General features: G+C 46.8%; 2 protein-coding genes across 2 annotated transcripts in view; both read right to left on the reverse strand.

The window, feature by feature from the left end:
- Positions 1-4,566: 4,566 nt before the first annotated feature.
- Positions 4,567-8,326, reverse strand: prdm14 (PR domain containing 14). The gene is made up of 8 exons (XM_037456366.2): positions 7,705-8,326; positions 7,466-7,519; positions 7,183-7,343; positions 6,828-7,098; positions 6,513-6,715; positions 5,995-6,096; positions 5,088-5,307; positions 4,567-4,805 (listed from the first exon to the last, which is right to left on the reverse strand). Exons 1-8 carry the CDS (start codon positions 8,324-8,326, stop codon positions 4,636-4,638), a joined length of 1,803 nt encoding a protein of 600 aa, XP_037312263.1. The 3' UTR covers positions 4,567-4,635.
- A 1,622-nt stretch (positions 8,327-9,948) lies between these two features.
- The window catches only part of ncoa2 (nuclear receptor coactivator 2), a 45,875-nt gene continuing 35,857 nt past the window's right edge, over positions 9,949-19,966 (reverse strand). Inside the window, 12 exon segments of the mRNA XM_037455372.2 lie at positions 9,949-13,332; positions 14,387-14,579; positions 14,878-15,043; positions 16,118-16,334; positions 16,486-16,563; positions 16,904-17,110; positions 17,112-17,201; positions 17,303-17,477; positions 17,609-17,738; positions 18,159-18,374; positions 18,708-18,914; positions 19,052-19,256. Of these exon segments, the coding sequence (XP_037311269.2) occupies positions 13,321-13,332; positions 14,387-14,579; positions 14,878-15,043; positions 16,118-16,334; positions 16,486-16,563; positions 16,904-17,110; positions 17,112-17,201; positions 17,303-17,477; positions 17,609-17,738; positions 18,159-18,374; positions 18,708-18,914; positions 19,052-19,256 (1,896 nt within the window). The 3' untranslated portion in view covers positions 9,949-13,320.

The raw sequence follows: 19,966 nt of genomic DNA on the forward strand, positions 1-19,966 counted from the left end.
CTGAACGTCCATGCGCCTTCCAGCCTCTGCTCCCCTTTGACCTATTCGGGAGCGGCCTGGGGTCACGGTCAATTGTCTCGTGAACAAAAGCACTGAAGACTAAATAACTTAGTTTGGTGAGCGTTGTTGTTTGTTTTTTTTAGCGGAAGGGAGGATGGATGCAGTCTGACATCCACGCTTTAGATGCTTAGTACCAAGCTTCACGTGAGTGGACTGCAAACCAGTCCAATTTTTAAGAGAGGTGAAAACATTTGGGTTTACACCGGCAGTATGACAGCCTCGCTCACTTCTTTCAGACACTTCACAGGCTTCCCAAATGGAGCGGCAGCGTAACGGCGAGTGGGAGGTGGAGCAGAGGAGGTGATGAGGGAACTAACTACAGCTAGCTTCCTTGTCCCGTGTGCTGACCTGCTCCCCTCTGTCCAACACTTCATGATCACGTGTGTGTACGTCGCCATGCAAGTGTCGGTTTTTTTTCACACGTGCATTGGACCACATCATAGGATACGTGTGGAAAGCTGATTACAGTTCTCATACAAAACACAACATACGCTACATGCGTCCTCCTCCTCCCCCTCTCTGACAGTAACAGAGTCGATGTCGGTTGCCCTCTGAGTGTTGAGTCTAAATGGACAGCTTAGTTTGGGATTAGTTGGACTAACAGCAAACATCTTCAGAGGGAGGGGGGGGGGGGGGGGTGGGGGGTCAGCTCATCTGTGCATGGATGTGTGCGTGTGGCAGGAGTACAGTGTCCATATGTTTTAAATCCTTCCCTCAGGGACAACACATGGTGTCCCTCTTTCAATGGTGGAAAGTACACATTTAACATTTGAAATCTACCTCTGATCAGTAAAAACAATGTTTAACAAAATAAGCAACCGCACCTCACACTCCAGGCCAACAGTGCAGGGCGCATAGCAGCATGTGGGCCTTTCAACACTTCCACCCCACCGAGAGAAACATTCGCCTGAGAATAAACGGAGACATCCGTCCGAAACCGCGTGGCAACCGTCACATAAGAAGCACATGGTCGCAAGTCCATCAGAGCAAACCACATGCTACCTTTTCCAGTGTTTTTATTTTTATTTTTTACATAAGGCGGCGTCAAGCTGCAAATTTCAGGAGACGTGTTTAAAATCCGGATACGCGAACACGCAGGCAGAGGCGAGCGGGAGCCGCGTGAGGAGTGGGAGGCAGGCAGGGAGTACTGTAACAGTAGCGGCCCTCGTCACTCACAGGAATAACAGTTGGGCTCATACAATAGCCCCGCGCATAAAGACACACAAATAGCACAGCGAGAACCATTGTGAAGCCAGACGCATGGGGAGAAGAACCCTATAACACTTTCTAACGTCCCGAATGACAATGCCAGATGTCAACCTACAAGCAGATTTACCCCTTCTCGCCACTGTTGCATATGAATCGGCTGAAAAGAAGAGTCCAGGGGTTAAATAGTTCAAACAGGGGCAAGGACGCGATAGATAAATAGAAAATAGATATACTGATGGATGGATGGATGGATGGATGGGACTCGGGTACACAGTAGATTCTATGATGGTTATTCTGGAGGAAATCAGGGGTTTTATGAGGGGTGTGTGTGTGAGTTGTGTGCGTTAGGGGGCAGTAGGACAAAATGTGTGGCCCCGTGGGAGCACAGTGGAACCTCACACCAGCCCCCCCCAACAGAAAAGGATAAGGCCATCTGCCCTCCTCACCCTTCAATCCCACCTAGAAGACACACACACACACACTGAGTGGTGGGGAGCAATATGGGGAGGCTTTGCAGCCGGTGCTTGATCTGCCTTTCATCCATGCGGCAGCACGCAGGCCGCTGAGCCCCTCCGCGTGTCTCCGGCTGTACTGAAACCACACCAGCGTATAACAACAGCTCCGACATGGAGCAGGAAAGGCAGCACACGAGCTCATCCGTCTCATCTCGTCACTGAGGGAGCAGGAAGGGAGGGACACAGACCAGCGGGTCCATTCAAACTAAAGTTACTCAACTCCACAGTGTCCCTGAAGGGCAGAAGTCACACGAATGGCGTTGTGACACAAGCGAAAAACCCTCATGAGAAACGAATGATCGCCACTGTAGAGCGAGGCAGAGAAGCCTGAAGCTGCATTGATCGTTTCATTAGAGTAAATACAAGCGAAGGAAATCAATCCAGTTTGTTGACTTGGGTGAATTAGAGCATTTTTAATAGTAAAAAATATATTTACATGAGGAATAAAAAGGTTTTATTGATTTCATCTTCATCTGGTGTGAGGGCGACTGAGGCGCTGTGTGCTTATCGTTTACTGGTCCACTCAGCTGGGAGTCTGAGGCCTGTCTGCGACCAGGAGCTAGTCTCAACATCCGCCAGACTACAGCAAACACACACACACACACACTACTCTGACGGCTATTAGGCAATCAATAGAAGCTAATACATCAGAATATCTGAACACTCAGCTCCACTAGCGTGTCATGCTGAAAGGAAGAGAAGACGAGGCAACAGAAGAGAAGAGATCTATCAATCACACTGGATGAGGAAATGTATTTTACAAGCATGAATCACATGTGGTTATAGCCTACCCCTGCACCAGTAATCTCTTAGACATTATTAATTGATCACAGCAACATATTCCGTTATGCGATGACATCATGCATTGTTCGTGGAGAGAGTTATGGCTGTTTGCTCCGACCTCCGAGGGAATCACCCTCAGCAGACATAAGCCATAAAAACCCAGAGCTGCTATCATTAATATCACATTAATATAGAGATTAATCTGATGGACAGCCCTCCAGAGGACCCTGTTAACTTGAGTGTGAAATCAATCCGCATAAACAACCTGGATAAAACTTCTTCCACGCTGGAGCGGTTACCGAGAGTCCTAAATCACCCGATCCGAGAGGCGCTAGTGAAACCAGTCTCTCAGCGCGGCTCGCTAACAATCTCAGTATTTCAGCTCTGGCAGCTCATTCTGCTTTTCTTCTCCTTCTGTCTTTCTCCTTGTCTTTGTTTCTTCAGCCCTTTCCTCCACCCCTCTGCTCCCGGAAGGCCACAAAGGGGAGTATCCTCTCCTTTCACAGCAGGCCCCCCTCGTGAAGGCTCGGGGGTTGTATACGTGGGAGGCGCTGGGTGATCTACACTTGTTCAAGCGTCCATATTTTGCCTATTTGAAGAGGAGAGTGAGGCTGTTAAACATTCTGTGAAGAGGTGACCCCTGACCCCTGAAGTCGGCTGTCCATCCATTACAGAAAACGAACAGAGGCCGGGCCGTGTGCGATTGGCAATATCCAAGGCCTGGAGTACAATATCCAGGCCTTTATAAATCTGATATCTGGGCAAAACAAGACAATTTTGGATCACTCGTATCTCCACCATCCCTTTCTTGTGCTCTCTGTATGATTTGTCTTCTGACAATGCTTCGATATCCCCCGTATCCCTCACTTAGCACAGTCGCAGCCTTGTTGTGTCTGTCTGCATGCCCTCAGTGTGAAGTATGGTGACCCAGAGGTTAAAGGTGACGTGACGGACAAATGCTGGACAGACCTCATGCTGCTGCAACCAACAGTTCCAATTGGACCCATCAAATCGATCAATCTATATCTCGAATCCTTCTATCTCTATATCTATAAATGTATCTATCTATGCGTCTCAGGAGAGCACATGTGGGGCAGTTGGTGACAGCGTGAGGGCAGATGTCCATCATGCCGAGCTCCTTTGTGAGAGGAGCAATAGACCACCTTACTGCTGCCCTCTATTGTCATTCATTTGGTCCAGTGGGGTTTGTTAAATCGTACTGTGAGTGTGCAGACTTCAATCCATCACTTGGAATTCACAGGAACACAGCAGACAGTGGTGGACGCACACAGGCGCATAAGAACACACATGTTGAACCGAGACAATGTAACAGGAGTGTTGGACTCCTTTTGGAGAGAGAAAGAAAGAAAAAAGTGAAATATCCTGTCATTTATTTCATTGAACTTTCGGAGGGGAATACAATTTATTTAAAAACCACATGGTCTGCCAAAAATCATTCAGCTTGGAATGGATTTGTTCTTAAGTGAGATTCCAATGACGGACCTGATCCATTTAGATATTAACCAAAACCAACACTGGTTTGCATGCGCTTATTTTTATTTGTTAATCATGAAAAAGCAGACGCTCGACAAATGAAGACGCTTTCGACTGCTTTTGCAGCCTTAAATTACAGTAAAAAATCATCATACATCATACATTATAAATAAAAAGTGGGTATAACATTGATTTTGTACACAAGTAGGTTCCGATCTACAATGATAAAAATGACTTTAAATAACTAGCTTTTTAAGCAGTTGACGATGCAAAAAACAAAACAAATAATAATTATTATTATATAATAAATTAATAACTATTTTTTAAAATCATTTTACAGAATCACAATGTGTTCACAAACAATTACAGAGAAAAATATTTCCACCAGAAAACCACAGACATGTTTTAACTTATTATAAATATATTTAGACACATTTTTGTAAAGCATTTCAATTATTTAAACCTATTGATATAGGCCTTTATTATTTTCTTGAACAGCATTTAAATGAAGAAAAACGAAGAGACCCAACCTCTCAAATCATCTCAAATATTACACACATTTAGAATGTTTTTCTTAGTTCCAGGGCCGATATTCTGGATTCAAAACGGTTATCCCCGTGTAAGGAAAGTTTAGTCCGGCGCTCTTCTGTATGTTCGGATTGTCCTTCGCTGGAAACACGGAGCCCTTCTGTAATCCACCTCCTGGAGAAGGAGGAACCATTGTGCTGTCCATGATTTGGCTGTCTGCAGAGGAAGCACAATTAATTTTTAAAAAAGTAAATAATGTTTCAAGGAGGATACAATGTAAAATAATGATTTTGCTGCGTGATATTTATTCATCTGTATTAGATAATGAAGAGAAATAATGTACAATGTAATACATCTGACGAAAACTGCTAATATTCACTTGTTTAATTTAAATACCATCAAACAACAAACTTTGAATTGAATCCAGATAATAAAGGGTTAAAAAAAGACTTATAATCATGTGTTTACTGCTATTTAAAAAACAATTTGAAACCTTACTTGTATGACTTTTCATGTGATATTTAAATTCCAGTTCGTCTTGGAAAGAAGCTCCGCACAGGTCGCAGGCGTGGGGCTTGTCCTTGGCGTGGGTCCGCCTGACGTGGCTGTCGTGGGCGGCGTGTGAAGCGAAGGCCTTCCCGCAGTGCTTGCACTTGAAGGGCCGCTCTCCGGAGTGCTGGCGGATGTGTGTGCGCAGAATGCTGGAGGCAGTGAAGGCCTGGACGAGAGGGAAGCCAGATTAATATATATATATATATATACATAGTTCCAAACACACGTGTTTCTATCTTCAATTCGAGTTAATTAATTTAAGCTGTTAATGCTAGATTGGATTCTCTGGCTATTGCTTTTGACTGTTTAATAAATGTTGTATCATTGTCGAAAACCAAAAAAAAACCACTACCGCTGATCATTTTCATCTCCAATTAATTTTATTCTTTATAAACCGTAATAATGTATTGTGTCGCGGCACGCTGCTTACATTGTCCACATAAAGGAGAAAGGGGCAAATTAGGTCCAACAAAACAATTTTGGGGTGCATAAAAAGGGGGCGGGATGTCGAGAAGAAAGGGGAAAAAACTACTTCTGCTCATTGCAGGGCCGTAAATTAAAAGTCTAATCCGAGCAGACAAAGGAGTGGGTGTACATCTGGCGGTAATTAGCCGTGTCTCCGTGGATAATGAGGGGTTCGCACCAAATGCACCCATGAAACGAGAGGGCTCGAAATACATCCGAAATGCGGGCACGCAGGTTTTAGAAAAAAAGGCCGGTCCATTAAAAACATTCCAATCATGTTTATAGAACGTGTCAACATGATACCATACGATGTTTCCGTTCAAACTGGCTTGATGCAGCACAAACACAGTTCGGATAATAAAAAAAATATATAAAACCGGGCTCTTACCTTATTGCAGTAGACGCACTTGTAAGGCCGTTCTCCAGAGTGCACGCGCATGTGTTTGTTGAGACTGGAGGATTGGGAGAAACTCTTTCCGCACACTGAGCACTGCGGGCCGGACATGAGGAAAAGCTATTCGTCATTTCTTTGTTGTTGGAGTATAAATTAAATAAACTCAAGAAGAACAATGTTCTATAAGCGTTAATCCTTAAAATGGTAGATACTTTGTAAATAAATTGGGGTTTATTACATAAATACATGTATATATATATATATATATATATATATATATAAATATATGTATGTATATATATATATATATATATATATATATATATATATATATATATATATATATATATATATATATATATATGACGTTGAGGGGAGCTGTTCTTTCAGCACCACATAGACTTCAACACACTTTCGCACGCACCTGGCGACTTTTACTACGCCACGTGATGACGTAATGCTGGGCAAATACGTGGATGGAACAGATACACAGACGCGCACTGTTTCCGTACCTTGTGAGGCCTGTGCTTTTCGTGAACGTGTAAGATGTGGATCCTTAATCTGTCCCTCTTCTCGAAAGATCTGGTGCAGAGGTGACAGGGGAACTTCCTGTCGCCCTGGTCCACGCAGCGCGTGTACTTCAGGTGCTTGTCTCTGTAGTACTTGTACGCAAACACTTTCCCGCATCTGTCACACTTGAAACCTTCACCGGAGTCTGGGGAGAAGGAGGTAAGGTTGGGTACAGAAACAATAGGTTCGGTTCGGTGATAGCCTACAACTAGAAAAGTGCAGATGAAAAACAAACAGGTAAAGGTGGGGATACTGACCTTCAGCGGGGGGAACCACGCCGTTTCCCTCTCTGGGGTCCTTCAGCGTGAGGGGGATGCCGAGGAACTGCATGTAGCAGTCTCCATACCACACCAGCAGCTCCTGGCCCGGTCGGATCTCTTTGCAAGCCTCGTAGAAGATCTGATTCTGGATCTGCACGGCAATCAGGTTCTGTTCCTCCGGGAAGCGGGCACACTTCACCGAGGACATCCAGTTCCCTGAGGCCCCCCGGCCGTCTACGAAATGACTCAACCGGCCGTTTTCGAACACCTGAAAAAAGTGCGTTTTGTATTAGATAAGAATTTTTTTAAAATCTGATTCATTTCGTAACTAGACAGGTTTGTGACGCATTACCTCCCACATGAGGGTGTTGTCGTCGTATGTTTTTATCTCACTGGTATTGACCAGCTTCCCTTGGAATGGTCCGAAGCGCGTGCCTTGAGGGATGCTGCTTTTGTCCGTGAAAACTCCACAGTGTGACACGTTTCCCCACGATGCCTGGACGACGGTTAATCCTGCAACAGTGTCCAAAAAACACCCCCATCAACCAAAGGGGTCAAATCTCAGCCGTAATACCGCCCACCCCGGTGGTTCGGATACACTGAATTATAATTGATTTATGACAAGAAAGTCTCACCGTCTGGAAGTTCAAGTGTTTCTCTGTCCAGTGGGAGAATGTGAGAGTCGGAAACTGAACAAGGAAAACAGGTAAATGAATCAAGATGTACAATTAAAATGTGGAGGAGATAGAGAAATTGATGACTAACTGATTATCATTAATTGATAAAAGTGATGAGCAACATGAGCCTTTAAGGTTCATCATGATGTCCGTCTCATGCGCACCAAACGCACATAAAGTCAAATACCAAGTCTCACCTGACTTTTCGGGGAGGGCCAGTCCTGATATGGCGTGACTCACGGTGCGCTCGCGGCCGCCGGAGTAACCGTAGAGCACCGTGAACAAGTCCTCCTCGCTGAAATTAAAAGACGCGCGCGTTTTATCCGGCGACCGGAGGCGAAACGAACTCTCCTTGGGCGGCGAGGGGGCGGCCGAAGAAGCGGCGCAGGACGACCTCCCGCTGGACGGGCTGCCGAAGTCCGAAGACAGCGGGCCGGCGGCGTGCTCGGTCACCACGGCGGCAAGCTCCTCCGGTTTTTGTGAGTACAGCGGGTGCCCGGGCAACATCTGGCTCAGGTAGGGGACGCCGGGGACGCGCAACACGTGTTCGTGCAGCACCGACGCGTGGAGGTGGTGCTGGTGGTGGAGCGGCGGGGCTCCGCCGTGCGGGTTCGCCCGAGTGTCCGAGACCAGACGGCCGAGGGACTTGAGCGGATGGAGGGGGCTGTGAGTCTGCGGGAGGAAGTCCATGTGGTGGAGGTGGTGGTGGTGGTGGTGGGGGCTGGGAAGAGGGGCCGCGTAGAAGCCCTTCAGCATGCCGACTTGGAAGCAGCTTCTGTCCTTCAGCACTACGGGGATGCTGGACAGGGACACCGACATGACAGCGCCGAGGGGGGTGGGGAGGTTCGAACGGAGATGCGTGTCCTTTGGTTGGGGGGGGGGGGGGGGGGGGGAGAGAGGAAGAGTGGGTGGGAGAGGAAGTGGGGGTGAGTTATACAAGTTTAATGAAAAAAAAATAGGAAACAGGACGTGAAGAGATCTTGATTTTTTTACTTATTATTTTATTTACTTATATATTATTTGAGTATATCTCTAATTTAGATATCCAAGCGCAGAGGAGTTTTAGTAAAGGAAATATTTAAATACTAAAATAGTAGTTTAATAGACCATTTCATTGAAGCTTCAAAAGCTCATCCAAGACTTTTTTTTAAATGGAAACCAGAGAAATAAATAGTGAGAACTGCAGACATGCGGGACATTTCGAACAAATCCATTGAACACAAAGTAAAAGCTGTCCACGGTGAAATTGGACAGCCGATTTTGCAATATTTCCAGCTGAGAGGACACACGCCACCGGAGACTCGCGCCAGATGTTCATCAGCGGCGTTAAACGACCGGCTTAAATAAGGTGTTTTTCAGGAACCGTTTACCAATCAGCCAGTAAATAGAGGGACAAATCAGGGTCATGACACTATTTCAACAACAGCACAGCCGGAGCAGAGGTCAACATTAATGAAGCGTTTTATAGAGGTCGATGAGGGGAAAAAAATATCAGAAGGGAAATAGTTTGAGCAGAATGTGTTAAAGGAACATTTTGTAATCACGAAATGTTAAATTAAAAAGAAAAAAAATTAAAAAAAGGAGTTAATGACTTGCATGAATCCCACGGAAACACAATTTCTTGTAGTGTGCTTTGAAGAATATCCGAATATCACATAATATCCGTGAGATCCACGTCGTCGTTTCTTATATAAAGATGCAGCAACAACACGTAAAATTAAAAAAAAAAGAAACTTACCTTGTTTAATAAATCAAAGGTTCAGATGTAGACTTTGTCATATCCAGCATTGTGTGCATCAACTCCAAACTTCAGCATTACGCACGGGTGCCGCAGGAGCCTTTCAGTCCGCACACGGTGGTCATCTGAGGGCACCTCCACTGTCCACACTCAGGTCCTTCCGAGGACCTCGTTCCTATTGGCCAGCAGTCAGCCGGACCTCATGCATCTCAATATCCCGTGGGGGTACATCTTCTCAGGGACAACCCACCGGCTCGACTTCAGCGCACCGGTCTGATGCTCGTTTATCTCGTGCGGCTAAAAACGTCCTCAATAAAACTGAGGCGTTATTGAGTTAGAACCACGTCATACGGTCCACGTGATCATTTGTTGCTCATTTTGTGTTTGTGTATAAAGGATCACGTGCATTGGGCTACGTTTCCGACTAAGATGCTGGTGTACCACATGCTTGTCGCTAAGAATTGACAATATTTGAGTATTTATATCACTAATTAGGAAATCTGTCAGCATGAATACAAAAAAACAAAGGAAACGCACATATAACATTTGTGTATGTACACACAAATTGTATTTATCCTAATCTTGCATTTTACAGTTGTAGCTAAAAACACTACTTGCGCAATCTGATTTTGAAAAGTACAATACATGGAGGCCTTCAATTATTTTTTGTAACTTTTAATCACATGAAATAAGAGACACTCAATTAAATACTGCAATAACAGAATTCTTTATTTACAAGGCAAATAGCATCAGCGAAGCCATATTAGTTCACAACTTGCATAACTGTGGTTTTAACTTCTCTTGTATATCTAATTTTGCATAAAATGCTCACACACACACACACACGCACGCACGCACGCACGCACGCACACGCACACACACGGGGTTCAAAGGTGAATGCAGGTATACAGTGTGATTCCTGTGAAAAATGCAGAAAAAAATATATCTGGGCAGGGGGAAAACAACGCTAAGCTTTCCTCAGAAAGTCCATGTAGTATATTACATATTGCTTCAACATCCCTATGCATCATCATTTCCATACAAACAGTGAGGGAGGGAAATGAAATAACAGCATCTTCAACCCAACACAGAACGATGGTGAGGGACAGTTCAACTGGGACAGAGTCTCCAGCAAACTGAGAAGCCTTGAGAGATGATGCACTCATTCAATATTGTACACAAGTCATTACACAAATTTATACAGACAGCGGTGTAATGTACAAGAAGGAAAACAGACAAAATCTAAGGCATTATGCTAGGGTTTTTAGCATTTCAAGGTTGCATCTTAGCTCTAAGAAATTGGCAGACAATACAAAAGGGCATTTAAAGTTTAAAGTTAAGGAAAAAAAAATAGTTTTTTGTTTAGTGGGTCAAAAGCCTGGATATTTGTAGTGGGCAAATTCATGTATTTGCTCCTGTCCTCATTATAAATGCTAAAAAATGCATTGCTACCACATGGCTTTAAATCTTTTCAAAATCTTGACAATCTTTGGAAATTTGCAGAGGGCTGTGAATCATTGAAAATGGCTCAAAAAGGCTTGTTCTGCACAACTGAATGATACAATCAAAACAGCGTTTATCAACAAAAGAAAAAAATCTCTATTGGGCCCAAACAAAGACAACTGCAGAACATCTGCAGTGATGACAACCGCAACATTAACGCAGACGCCTGTCGCGAAGTTGGCTTACAGCTTCCAATTTCCTTTTACATGAGGAGCAAAAAGAAGCAACAACACGGCAACGTCCTTAAGCTAAACGCCGAGACGAGCAGCGCACATCTGGAACGCCACCAGTCACATCCTTAGGCCTTCCACGACGATACATTCACAATGATACTCTTCCCGTTTCTATGCTGCAACGTCTACATCAGGACCCCGTTAAGTGACATCATCTTAAAATTCTTTTTTGTTTTGAGTGGACCACGAAGCGCGCCGACCAACAGGTCGTCACAACCGTGAAAGTAAAAGCTGGTAGAATTCAGAAATCCAATTGAAAAAGGTGAGAAATATTTGGCTTGCTCCAAGTTTGTCCTGGGTTAAAAGTTATAAAAATGCTTTTTTTTTGTTGTTGTTGTTGTTGAGGAAAATGTACTTTTGAGGTTAGAGAAGATGACTTGCTTTTAAATCTTGTGACGGTCAAACCGAAACCCCCCTGAACAGGGGCACAAGAGCAGCCAAGTCATCGCTGAACACTTTATCGTGGATCCAAGTGCCTGAGGTCATTAAATATGGCTAAATGTCCGTCAGAGCAGGTCTCATGGACTGAGCGGTCTCAACTCTGACCTCTGCGACAGAGGAGCGGCTGGAGGCGGAGAGGGTCAACAAGGGGAATCACAAAACGACCTCCCTCTGCAGGCCTCAGCCAATGCTGCATAATCTATTGTTAGGAACGCTGCGTGTGGATGGATGTGGACTTTCCTGGTACAAACTGCAATAAAAAACTGTGTTTAATACTGCATCCAAACTTGGAGCAAAAAAGTGTCCTTTTTATTCAGGAAACTGTACAAAAATTACAAAAAAAAGACCAAAAAAAAAAAAAACCCAAGAGATTCTCAAGTAATTGTTATTGCTTGTTTACATCACACCGGAACAGTTTGCACCTAGCAGCTTGTATGAAGCATTTTCCACTCCAGACGACATAGAAAGCACACTTGTTATTTTTTTATAGTTGTTGTATGGCTGTGTTGAACTTGTATGTTTTTTTTTTTTCTTATTCTATTTTTCTGGTTTTCTATGCTAAAGGCAGAGAAGCAAGCAATAATCTGTACACTGTATACACAGCACCCCCCCCCCCCCCCTTTAATAACCCGACAACGACCCCTTCACCCGTCTGCATCGTACCAGAAAGTCAGATTGTAAAGCCTTCCGCTCCACTCCCCCCCCCCCCAAAAAAAGAAAAAAACCATCCCTGCTTCGAGAGGCAGTTGTGACCAGACGGGGGAACCAAACCCGAAGGAATAAAATAAATAGGAAAGACAAGGTTTTACTTATTGGTATGTACAATCTCTGAAATTCATTTTTAAACCACATATGATTTGGAGATCATCTTCTGAAACTAAAAAGGACCAAAAGTATAATCCAATAGAAGAATATTCTCAGAAAGAATACAACCATTACTGTTAAAATTATAAAAAAAGTGTCTTTCACTTTTAGAAATCTTTTTTTCTCGTTGCTACTTGGATAAACAATCATCTATAATAATTAAAATGAATCTATACAGAAAAATAAAACTTAATTTAATACACTATATAAACCTCTTGACTAAATTAGTCTAATCATACAAATCATCATTCCACTCAAACCATTCTTCTGCAGTGTTTTTTTTTCTTCTTTTTAAACCATTTCTTCATTCTACATCTTAATTCTCACAACAATACGAAAAACCCCCAACAAAAACTAAAATAATAATAAAATAAAGAACAGCAAAAAGGCAAAACCGGCAAGTTTTTGAGCTCCGTGCATGAATTTGAACATAACGTTGGAGTCTTTGCTGCCACTTCGGAACCAGGTGGAAATGTCACAAATGTGTGAGAAAGAAAGGTCACAAAAGAAGAATCGGTGAACGTCATTTTTTTGAGATGAGATTGTAAATGGCCGCTGTCCACTGGGAGGAATACATTCATCATCAGAACAAGGGATCCCAACCATCGCTGCCCTCCCCCCGGCCCCCGTCCAGGTTGGTGTCCCCCAGCGGGAGGCCTACAGTAAGTCACACTACGGTGAATGCAGCTGGACAGGCAGACAGACCTGGCTCATCACGAAGGCCCTCCCCCCTCCAGGAGCATCGGGCATCCACCAGCCTTACCCCGGAACTGCTCCGCTCTCTCCCTTGTCTGTTCGTGGGGGGCCGGCCTCTTTCCCGGGGGGCGAGGGGTGGTGGGGTGGTGGGGTGGTGGGGTCGGGGTCGGCTGGGACAGACGGCAGAACGCGGGGCTCTGGGAGAAAAGGTTCGTGGGCCCCTGCCGGGCTGGTTTCAAGGGGGCAGTCGGTTGGTTACACGTTTGTACAATTTTTTCTTAAAGGGCCGACGCGCTCCTTGCTCCGGCTGATCAGTGAGGTTCAGGACTCCACGGGGGTCAACAGTATTTCTGCAGAGAGAACACGCGTGTCAGATCGCGGCCTGATGGACACACAACTCGACAAAGACTCGCGGGGCCTTGAACTTGTCGGGAGTAAATCAGCCACATGTGCTGGAGACTGTAAACAAATAGAAATCCTTCTTGGAAAACCCCATCGAGCCTCAAAACAAGTTAGTAAATCACAAAAGCCCGCACTAATGGCCGAACGGTAAATAATTGAAATAATCTAAGTGCCAATATATTTCTATAATCCAGGAAGGAGGATAAATCAAGTGACAGATATACTGGTGAGCTACAATGGTCTGAAGTGCAGACAATCAAACAGCAGCACCTTGGTTAAATATTCATGGCCCTTTATTGGGCTTAAAAGCATTATGGACAACAACAGTGCTTTTCACTACAAAGCTAACAATACCAGGGAGACGGAGGGAGAAGGATTAACTTGGTTGACATTAAACACTCGCCCCCGACACGGAGCGCCTACAACGTCGAACCATCTGTACTTTTTAAGTTATTTTTATTGAGTGAGAGAGTTGTGTGCAGAGTGTGTCCGTTTGACGGATGTGTGTTTTTTCCACGTTGAGCATCATACGGTAACTCTATATTCTTTATAGTCTATACAGGCTAAATGGTCTGGCTCTAAAGTGCCCGCTGCTAATTACATCACTGTCCTCTAAGTTGGAGTGAAGTATCAGAACACCACCTAGAGGAGTTACGTAAACTACAGAGTAAATAATTCATCAGCGCGCCTGTTCAATAAGTGTGCCCAAACACTTAGGACCTTACGACGAGACAAACGCGTTCATAGGAAACTGGGAGCGGGGAGACAGAAGCGCAAAACCTTTTAGTTTTTCTTGGTCCCCCGATCACTGCGTGAAACTTTAAAAGGGGTCCGTTTTAGTTGAGCTCTCGAGGTTTATACCCTACAAGTGTCTTGTGTTCCTGATGGTCGAGACATTACGGGGGTTCCTCCAAAACGCCATCATTTGGGCACGCCGCGCGACATGAATATTTCCTCCTCTTCGCTGTGAAAGTGCGTCGATGTCGTTGGCCCGGTGTTTACCTGTTCTTGGCCCATGGAGGGCAGGCTGGGCGAGGGCCCCGAGGCCATGGACGTGACACTCATCTGGCCGGCCATCTGGCCCATGCTGCTGGTGGCCATGTTGACGTTGTTGAGGTTCATGGCGTTCCCGTTGTACATGTTGCTGTTGCTCTGCTGGGGGAACTGCGGCGACGCCTGCTGCTGTGGGAACATGCTGGGGACATAATAACAAATATATTAATGTGAACACAAGGTTGGCATGGTGTTTGTATACATCAGATCAGCTATGGTGTTTGTATACATCAGATCAGCTATGGTGTTTGTATACATCAGATCAGCTATATGACAAAACCGGCACGCAATGATTGTGATACTGTAGAAAAAAAGGAGGTGATCATTAGGGGGGTCTTTTTTCCTCTTTTTTCTAAATGGATTTAAAGGAACATGCAGAATATTGGAACAGTAATCAGACACTACGGGTTCATGCAGGAGGAATCGCCCTCTTTCTTTACCCGTTGCCTTGTGGCCAGCCGTTCATGTCTGAGGAGCCCTGGAAAGCAGCGTTTCCTTGGCTCTGCTGCATCATGGGGGACTGCGTGTGGGCCATGCGAGGAGAAAGCAGGGGGCTCTGTGGTGCGCCCGGACCCCCGAAGCCTCCGTCCGCCTGTTGGCTCATACCTGTGGCGGAGGCATCAAGATGGGTCGACGTTAATGCACCTGCAGAGACTCAAGTACAAAGCAGACTGAGTGGAGGACCGGAGCAAATGTTGGCACTCTGTATCATTTAAACAATCACGCCATCGGCAACCGAGGGGGTCCATTCGGGTATGCATTCAGGATTAATGACAGGCAGCTAATATCTCCTACATGCAGGTTAGGCAGTTAATAAGGCAAGGAACTAGGAGGAAAGGGAATAAGGAGACTGATTTGGAGAAATGGAAGAGAGAGAGAGAGAGAGAGAAGTAATGTCTCGCAGAAGTTACTGTACGAAACTGAAGTGCCAGAATTAGAGGCGTGAGGGATTAATTGAATATGTCATCATACAAATCCGTATTAGACTAGATTATCAGTTTATGTCCGGATAACTCGTCACGAACTGTCGAACTGAAAAGGTGCAGCCTTGATTGCTCTGTGCCAGCTCACACTCTTAAGGAGTCTGCTCAGCGGGTGTCCCCTGTTCAACTTTGATTTATTATTGTGCTCTTGTCGCCCTCTGGTGGAGAACGCAAAAACAGCCAGGACACCATTTTGGATGGGCCAAAGAACATGCTGTTAGCTAAACCCTATGTAATAACAATTAACACGGGAGTAGGAATGCCGCACGACTCTAATCAATGGTCGGCAGCTGATTGACGCAGTCATTGGTGCATAATATTACAAATCAGATCACTGCAAGGGATCCTGTGCAATTTGACTCGCGCTGACACAATAACAGACAGAGGTCGAAGGATGATGTGTGTGCATGGCTGAGAGAAGTGGGGGAATTGAGGGGTGGTGGGAGGAGGAAGGAGGGAGGTGGGGGGGCAGTACCTGAGTTGGGAAACTGAAAGGCACTGTGCTGCATTTGGGGGCTGAGTACGGCACCGTACTGTCCGCCCATCATGCTTGCGTTTCCCATCATCATCTGTGAGGAGGAGGAGGTGCCATGCATGTGGAGCTGAGGGTTCGGGGGGAGAGAGGGCAGGCTGGGGGAGAGAGGGGAGGAGAAGGGGCTGGTAGGGGGAGGTGGCGAGGCCAGGCCTGTACTGGTACCGTAGCTGGGCGGGTAGGGGAACTGCTGAGGGTTGGCCTGGGGGATCCGGGGGTTACTCATGCCTCCGGCGGCCATGTTGGGAGGCAGGCTGAGACCCTGCGCCCTCATGGCCATGCTCCTCTGCTGCTGGACCTGCTGCTGCTGCTGCCTCTGCCTCAGGTGATTACTGAGTAGCTCCCGCTGACGCTGCGCCAACATCTGGGCATTGATGGTGCCCTGGAGGAGGAGGAGGAGGAGGAGAATGTCATAATAGAGAGAGAAAAATGTTACGAGTGTCATAGATCTACATTAAATGAGTCTACTTGTGAAATGAAAGCCTTACATTTACTTTAAGCTGTCAACAAACAACTACTCAGTGCAGACTCACCTGGTTTGGAGCACTGGCTCTAAGAGGTAGGTTCACATTTGACACACCACTCATCTGACTCATCATTGGCTGACGGTTCTGTCAGGGCAGGAGACCGAAGAAGAGGTTCAGACAAAACGCGGCAAATTGAAACCATCTTTAAAAAAAACGTCATTGCGCATATATATATATATATATATGTGTGTGTGTGTGTATACTAACCTCCCGTTAGTAAATGATTACAAAAAATAAAGCACAAAACACGACAAAACGTCCGGGACGACTAAACAGACCTAAATGTCCTAAATGTTCTTTGTGTGCATAGAAGAGCTGCCAAAATGTCAACCTCAAGGATAATTACACAACTCGCATGCGCTCAGTCAAACAGCGACTGACCAGAGAAGAAATCACAAGGGAACCTTCGGGGAAGCACGCGTACCTGCTGGGACTGCAGGCGGTGCTGGAGCTGCAGTCGTAGTGCGTTGGGCTGGTTGGGGACGACCCCAGAGGGCCGGAGACCGGGCCGGGCCTGCATCCTCATCATGGGGTAACCCGGCCGCGGGCCCATCTGGCCAGACATGGGGTGGAAGCCTGGTTCTTGCATGGGGGCCCCGGGGTAGCCCCTCTGGGCCATGTGGGAGGGGGGGGGGAACAAATTGCTGGGTGTACATGGGGGGCTTTTGGTCTATTATCATGGAGGGGTCCTGAGGGAACTGGTCCGGCTCCATTGATTGATTCTGAAAATAAGACAGGAATCGAAATCAACGGAAAAAATGCAGAGCAAAACAATACAAAGTCACCAAAAACAATTTTAAAAAATGAATGAATATGATCAAACCTGTTCTACCAGAGCAGGAATCCCCAAAGCACGATCGATCTCCTCCAGGCCATCAAAATCTTTCAGTGCAGTGTACAGCTGGGACATCAAGGCCCCCTCGTCCACGGCGCCGCCGTCCCCAGAGCTGTGGCCCGTGCCACACAGCAACTCGTCCTGCTGCGCCGAGTGCACCGGCCTGAGCGGATTGGAGAGGAAACGCAGCTCAAGTACAGCTCATCGGTGACAGGACTTTGTCCCCGTACGAGCCAAAGAAAAGTTTGATCATGAGAGAAATGCTGCACTCGTGAAGGCCAGCGAGTTCCTCACCTGGTCTGGTTCACGAAAGCCGTCTTGTCGATGGGCATCATGCTGTCTGGCCACGGGGCCGTCTGGTTGGGTGGCGCCTGTTGCTGGGTGAAATGGTGGCTGACCATACCGATGTCCATATCGGATTGGGCTACATAAAGAGAGACAGAACGAGATTAAGGCATGAGAGGAGGCAGGCAGTTTTGCAACTTTGGTTGTCACGAGGAGAACATCTGGCGGATGATGTTGGATATTCTTAAACCCTGGAGCAACCGGCACACACAGTCCGGTTAGACATTACGGTCTGATATGAGTGCCGCACTTTGGCCGGCCACTGGGGGGCAACCTTTAACAATCAACCGCAATGCGATAATACAGGCGAGTTGAGGTCTTTTTATCAGTGCTGTACGAAATGCCAGAGTAGCTTTTGTATTCTTAGTGAGACTGCCTGGATAAAGAAATGGGGCTTTTATGTCACGGGTCGTTTGGGAGTCTACGTGCTTTGGTACTTTCATCCAGTTCCCGCTTTTAAAACTTTCTACAACGTTTTCGGGGCACACTGGGCTCTCACCTCCGGCCATCATGGGGGACTGCAGCATCGGCCGGGCCCCCAGCTGGCCGTTGGGTCTCATGGGAGCCCCGTTAGGCCCCATCCTGCCTTGCATGGGACCTTGCTGTCCGGGGCCGGACGCTCCCAGAGGCGACGCGGATGCCGAACCCACCCAGCCCTCCTGCTGCTGCTGCTGCTGCTGCATGCCCGGCCGCGGACCTCCCTGAGCCATCATTCCTAGAGAAGCAAACGGCAAAATGAAAACCAGAAACTGCGAGAAAAGCCTCGAGGACAGAAGCCGCTGGACGTCCCCATGATGCGCCGGTGCAACACGAGACATCCGCCGGGGGCTGTTGAAGGGCCGCTAATGCGTCGGAGTGACAGAAACTCTGCCGGTGTGGGTGAGTACATATTTCCTGTCACAGGAAGTGAGTCACTGTGCCATGACGTGACAGGTGACGGGCTGAGAGCAACGCAGAGGTAGAGGGTGAAAAAGGGCTTTCTCCCAAAAAATTGTGGCGGTGTAGACAAAAGAATGAATAAAAAAACAAGCACAATTTTCACACCCACCTGGGCTGACCATACCGGCCTGGTTAGCCATCATGCCGTGACTTCCCACCATGCCGTGCTGTTGTTGCTGCTGCATCAGAGTGTACGGGCTTGTGGCCCTTATGGGGTACTGTAATGAGGGCTGCTGGGGGGACACGTTCATGTCCAGGGACACGCTTCTCACGGGCAGACCTCGGCTCGGCTGGCCCGGTCGGACCCCTGCAAAGTCTGCAAGGCAAGAAGGGAGGAGTAATAAGTAAACTAGTACGTATTGAGAATCTCATGATTGGGAGTATTTCCCTGAACAGTGTGAAGTGTGTGTGTGTGTGTGTGTGTGTGTGTGTGTGTGTGAGAGAGAGACTCACTCGTTGGGCCCATGCCAGTCCCGATGCCCCTGTGCTGATGCTGCTGCTGCGCCGCCATGGCGGGATTGGTCTCGGACATCTGCAGGATGTCGTTGATGATGTTCTGCTTGTCCATGGGACTGGGCAACGAAACGGGCCGCGGCTCACAGAAGAGCTGCGGCTGAGCATTCTGCAGATCGTTCAGGATGTCGTCCAGCTCCGACGACTGGAGAGAACGCGGAGGGGGAAATAAGGGGGTTAAATAAAAATTAATTTAAAAGAAAAAGAGGGTCAACCACTTAAAAAAAGCGACCGCTGCTTCCCCTGCAGACAGAGACAAAAAGTCTGTCTGCAGGAGGAGTCTCTCTCTCTTTGAGTGGGGAACAGATGACTTGGCCTTGTTTATAATAGAGCAGTGACCCTGTGACGCAATGGACCACTTTCCGTAAAATCTAGGCCGCAATTCATTTTTTACTTATCTTATAAGACACATACTGCTCCTCGCTCAGCGGCTGCTGCCCTCGCAAACCCCCCCCCCCCCCCCCCCTTCAAAATGGGTAAGAATGGAGCATTATTCTGCTCCGTGCGCAGTGTGAACCACGGGGACAGGAGGCCACTGGCTTTCTACGGAGCAACAAGGCAGAGCAGCGAGAGGCTTGGACTACTCTCTAAACCCCCCCCCACCTCCTCTACTGTAAACAGAACCTGGCCCCACAGCTGCATTTTGACACAGCTGGGCTTTGGACAATCTGGCATGTTTTTTTGTTTTGTTTAGATTCTCATGCAACTGTGTTTTATCAAAGACAAGGCCATGCCGGAATCCGCTTCGACTGGCTCCGCTGCAGGATTCTGTCACGGTCTCTTGTTCTTCTGTTTCCACAGCGGCAGTGGACAAAATAACAGGAACACCTCAGTAATGCAGACCGACGCAGCGCC

The sequence above is a fragment of the Pungitius pungitius genome, chromosome 19 (assembly GCF_949316345.1).
Source record: "Pungitius pungitius chromosome 19, fPunPun2.1, whole genome shotgun sequence".
Taxonomy (NCBI): domain Eukaryota; kingdom Metazoa; phylum Chordata; class Actinopteri; order Perciformes; family Gasterosteidae; genus Pungitius; species Pungitius pungitius.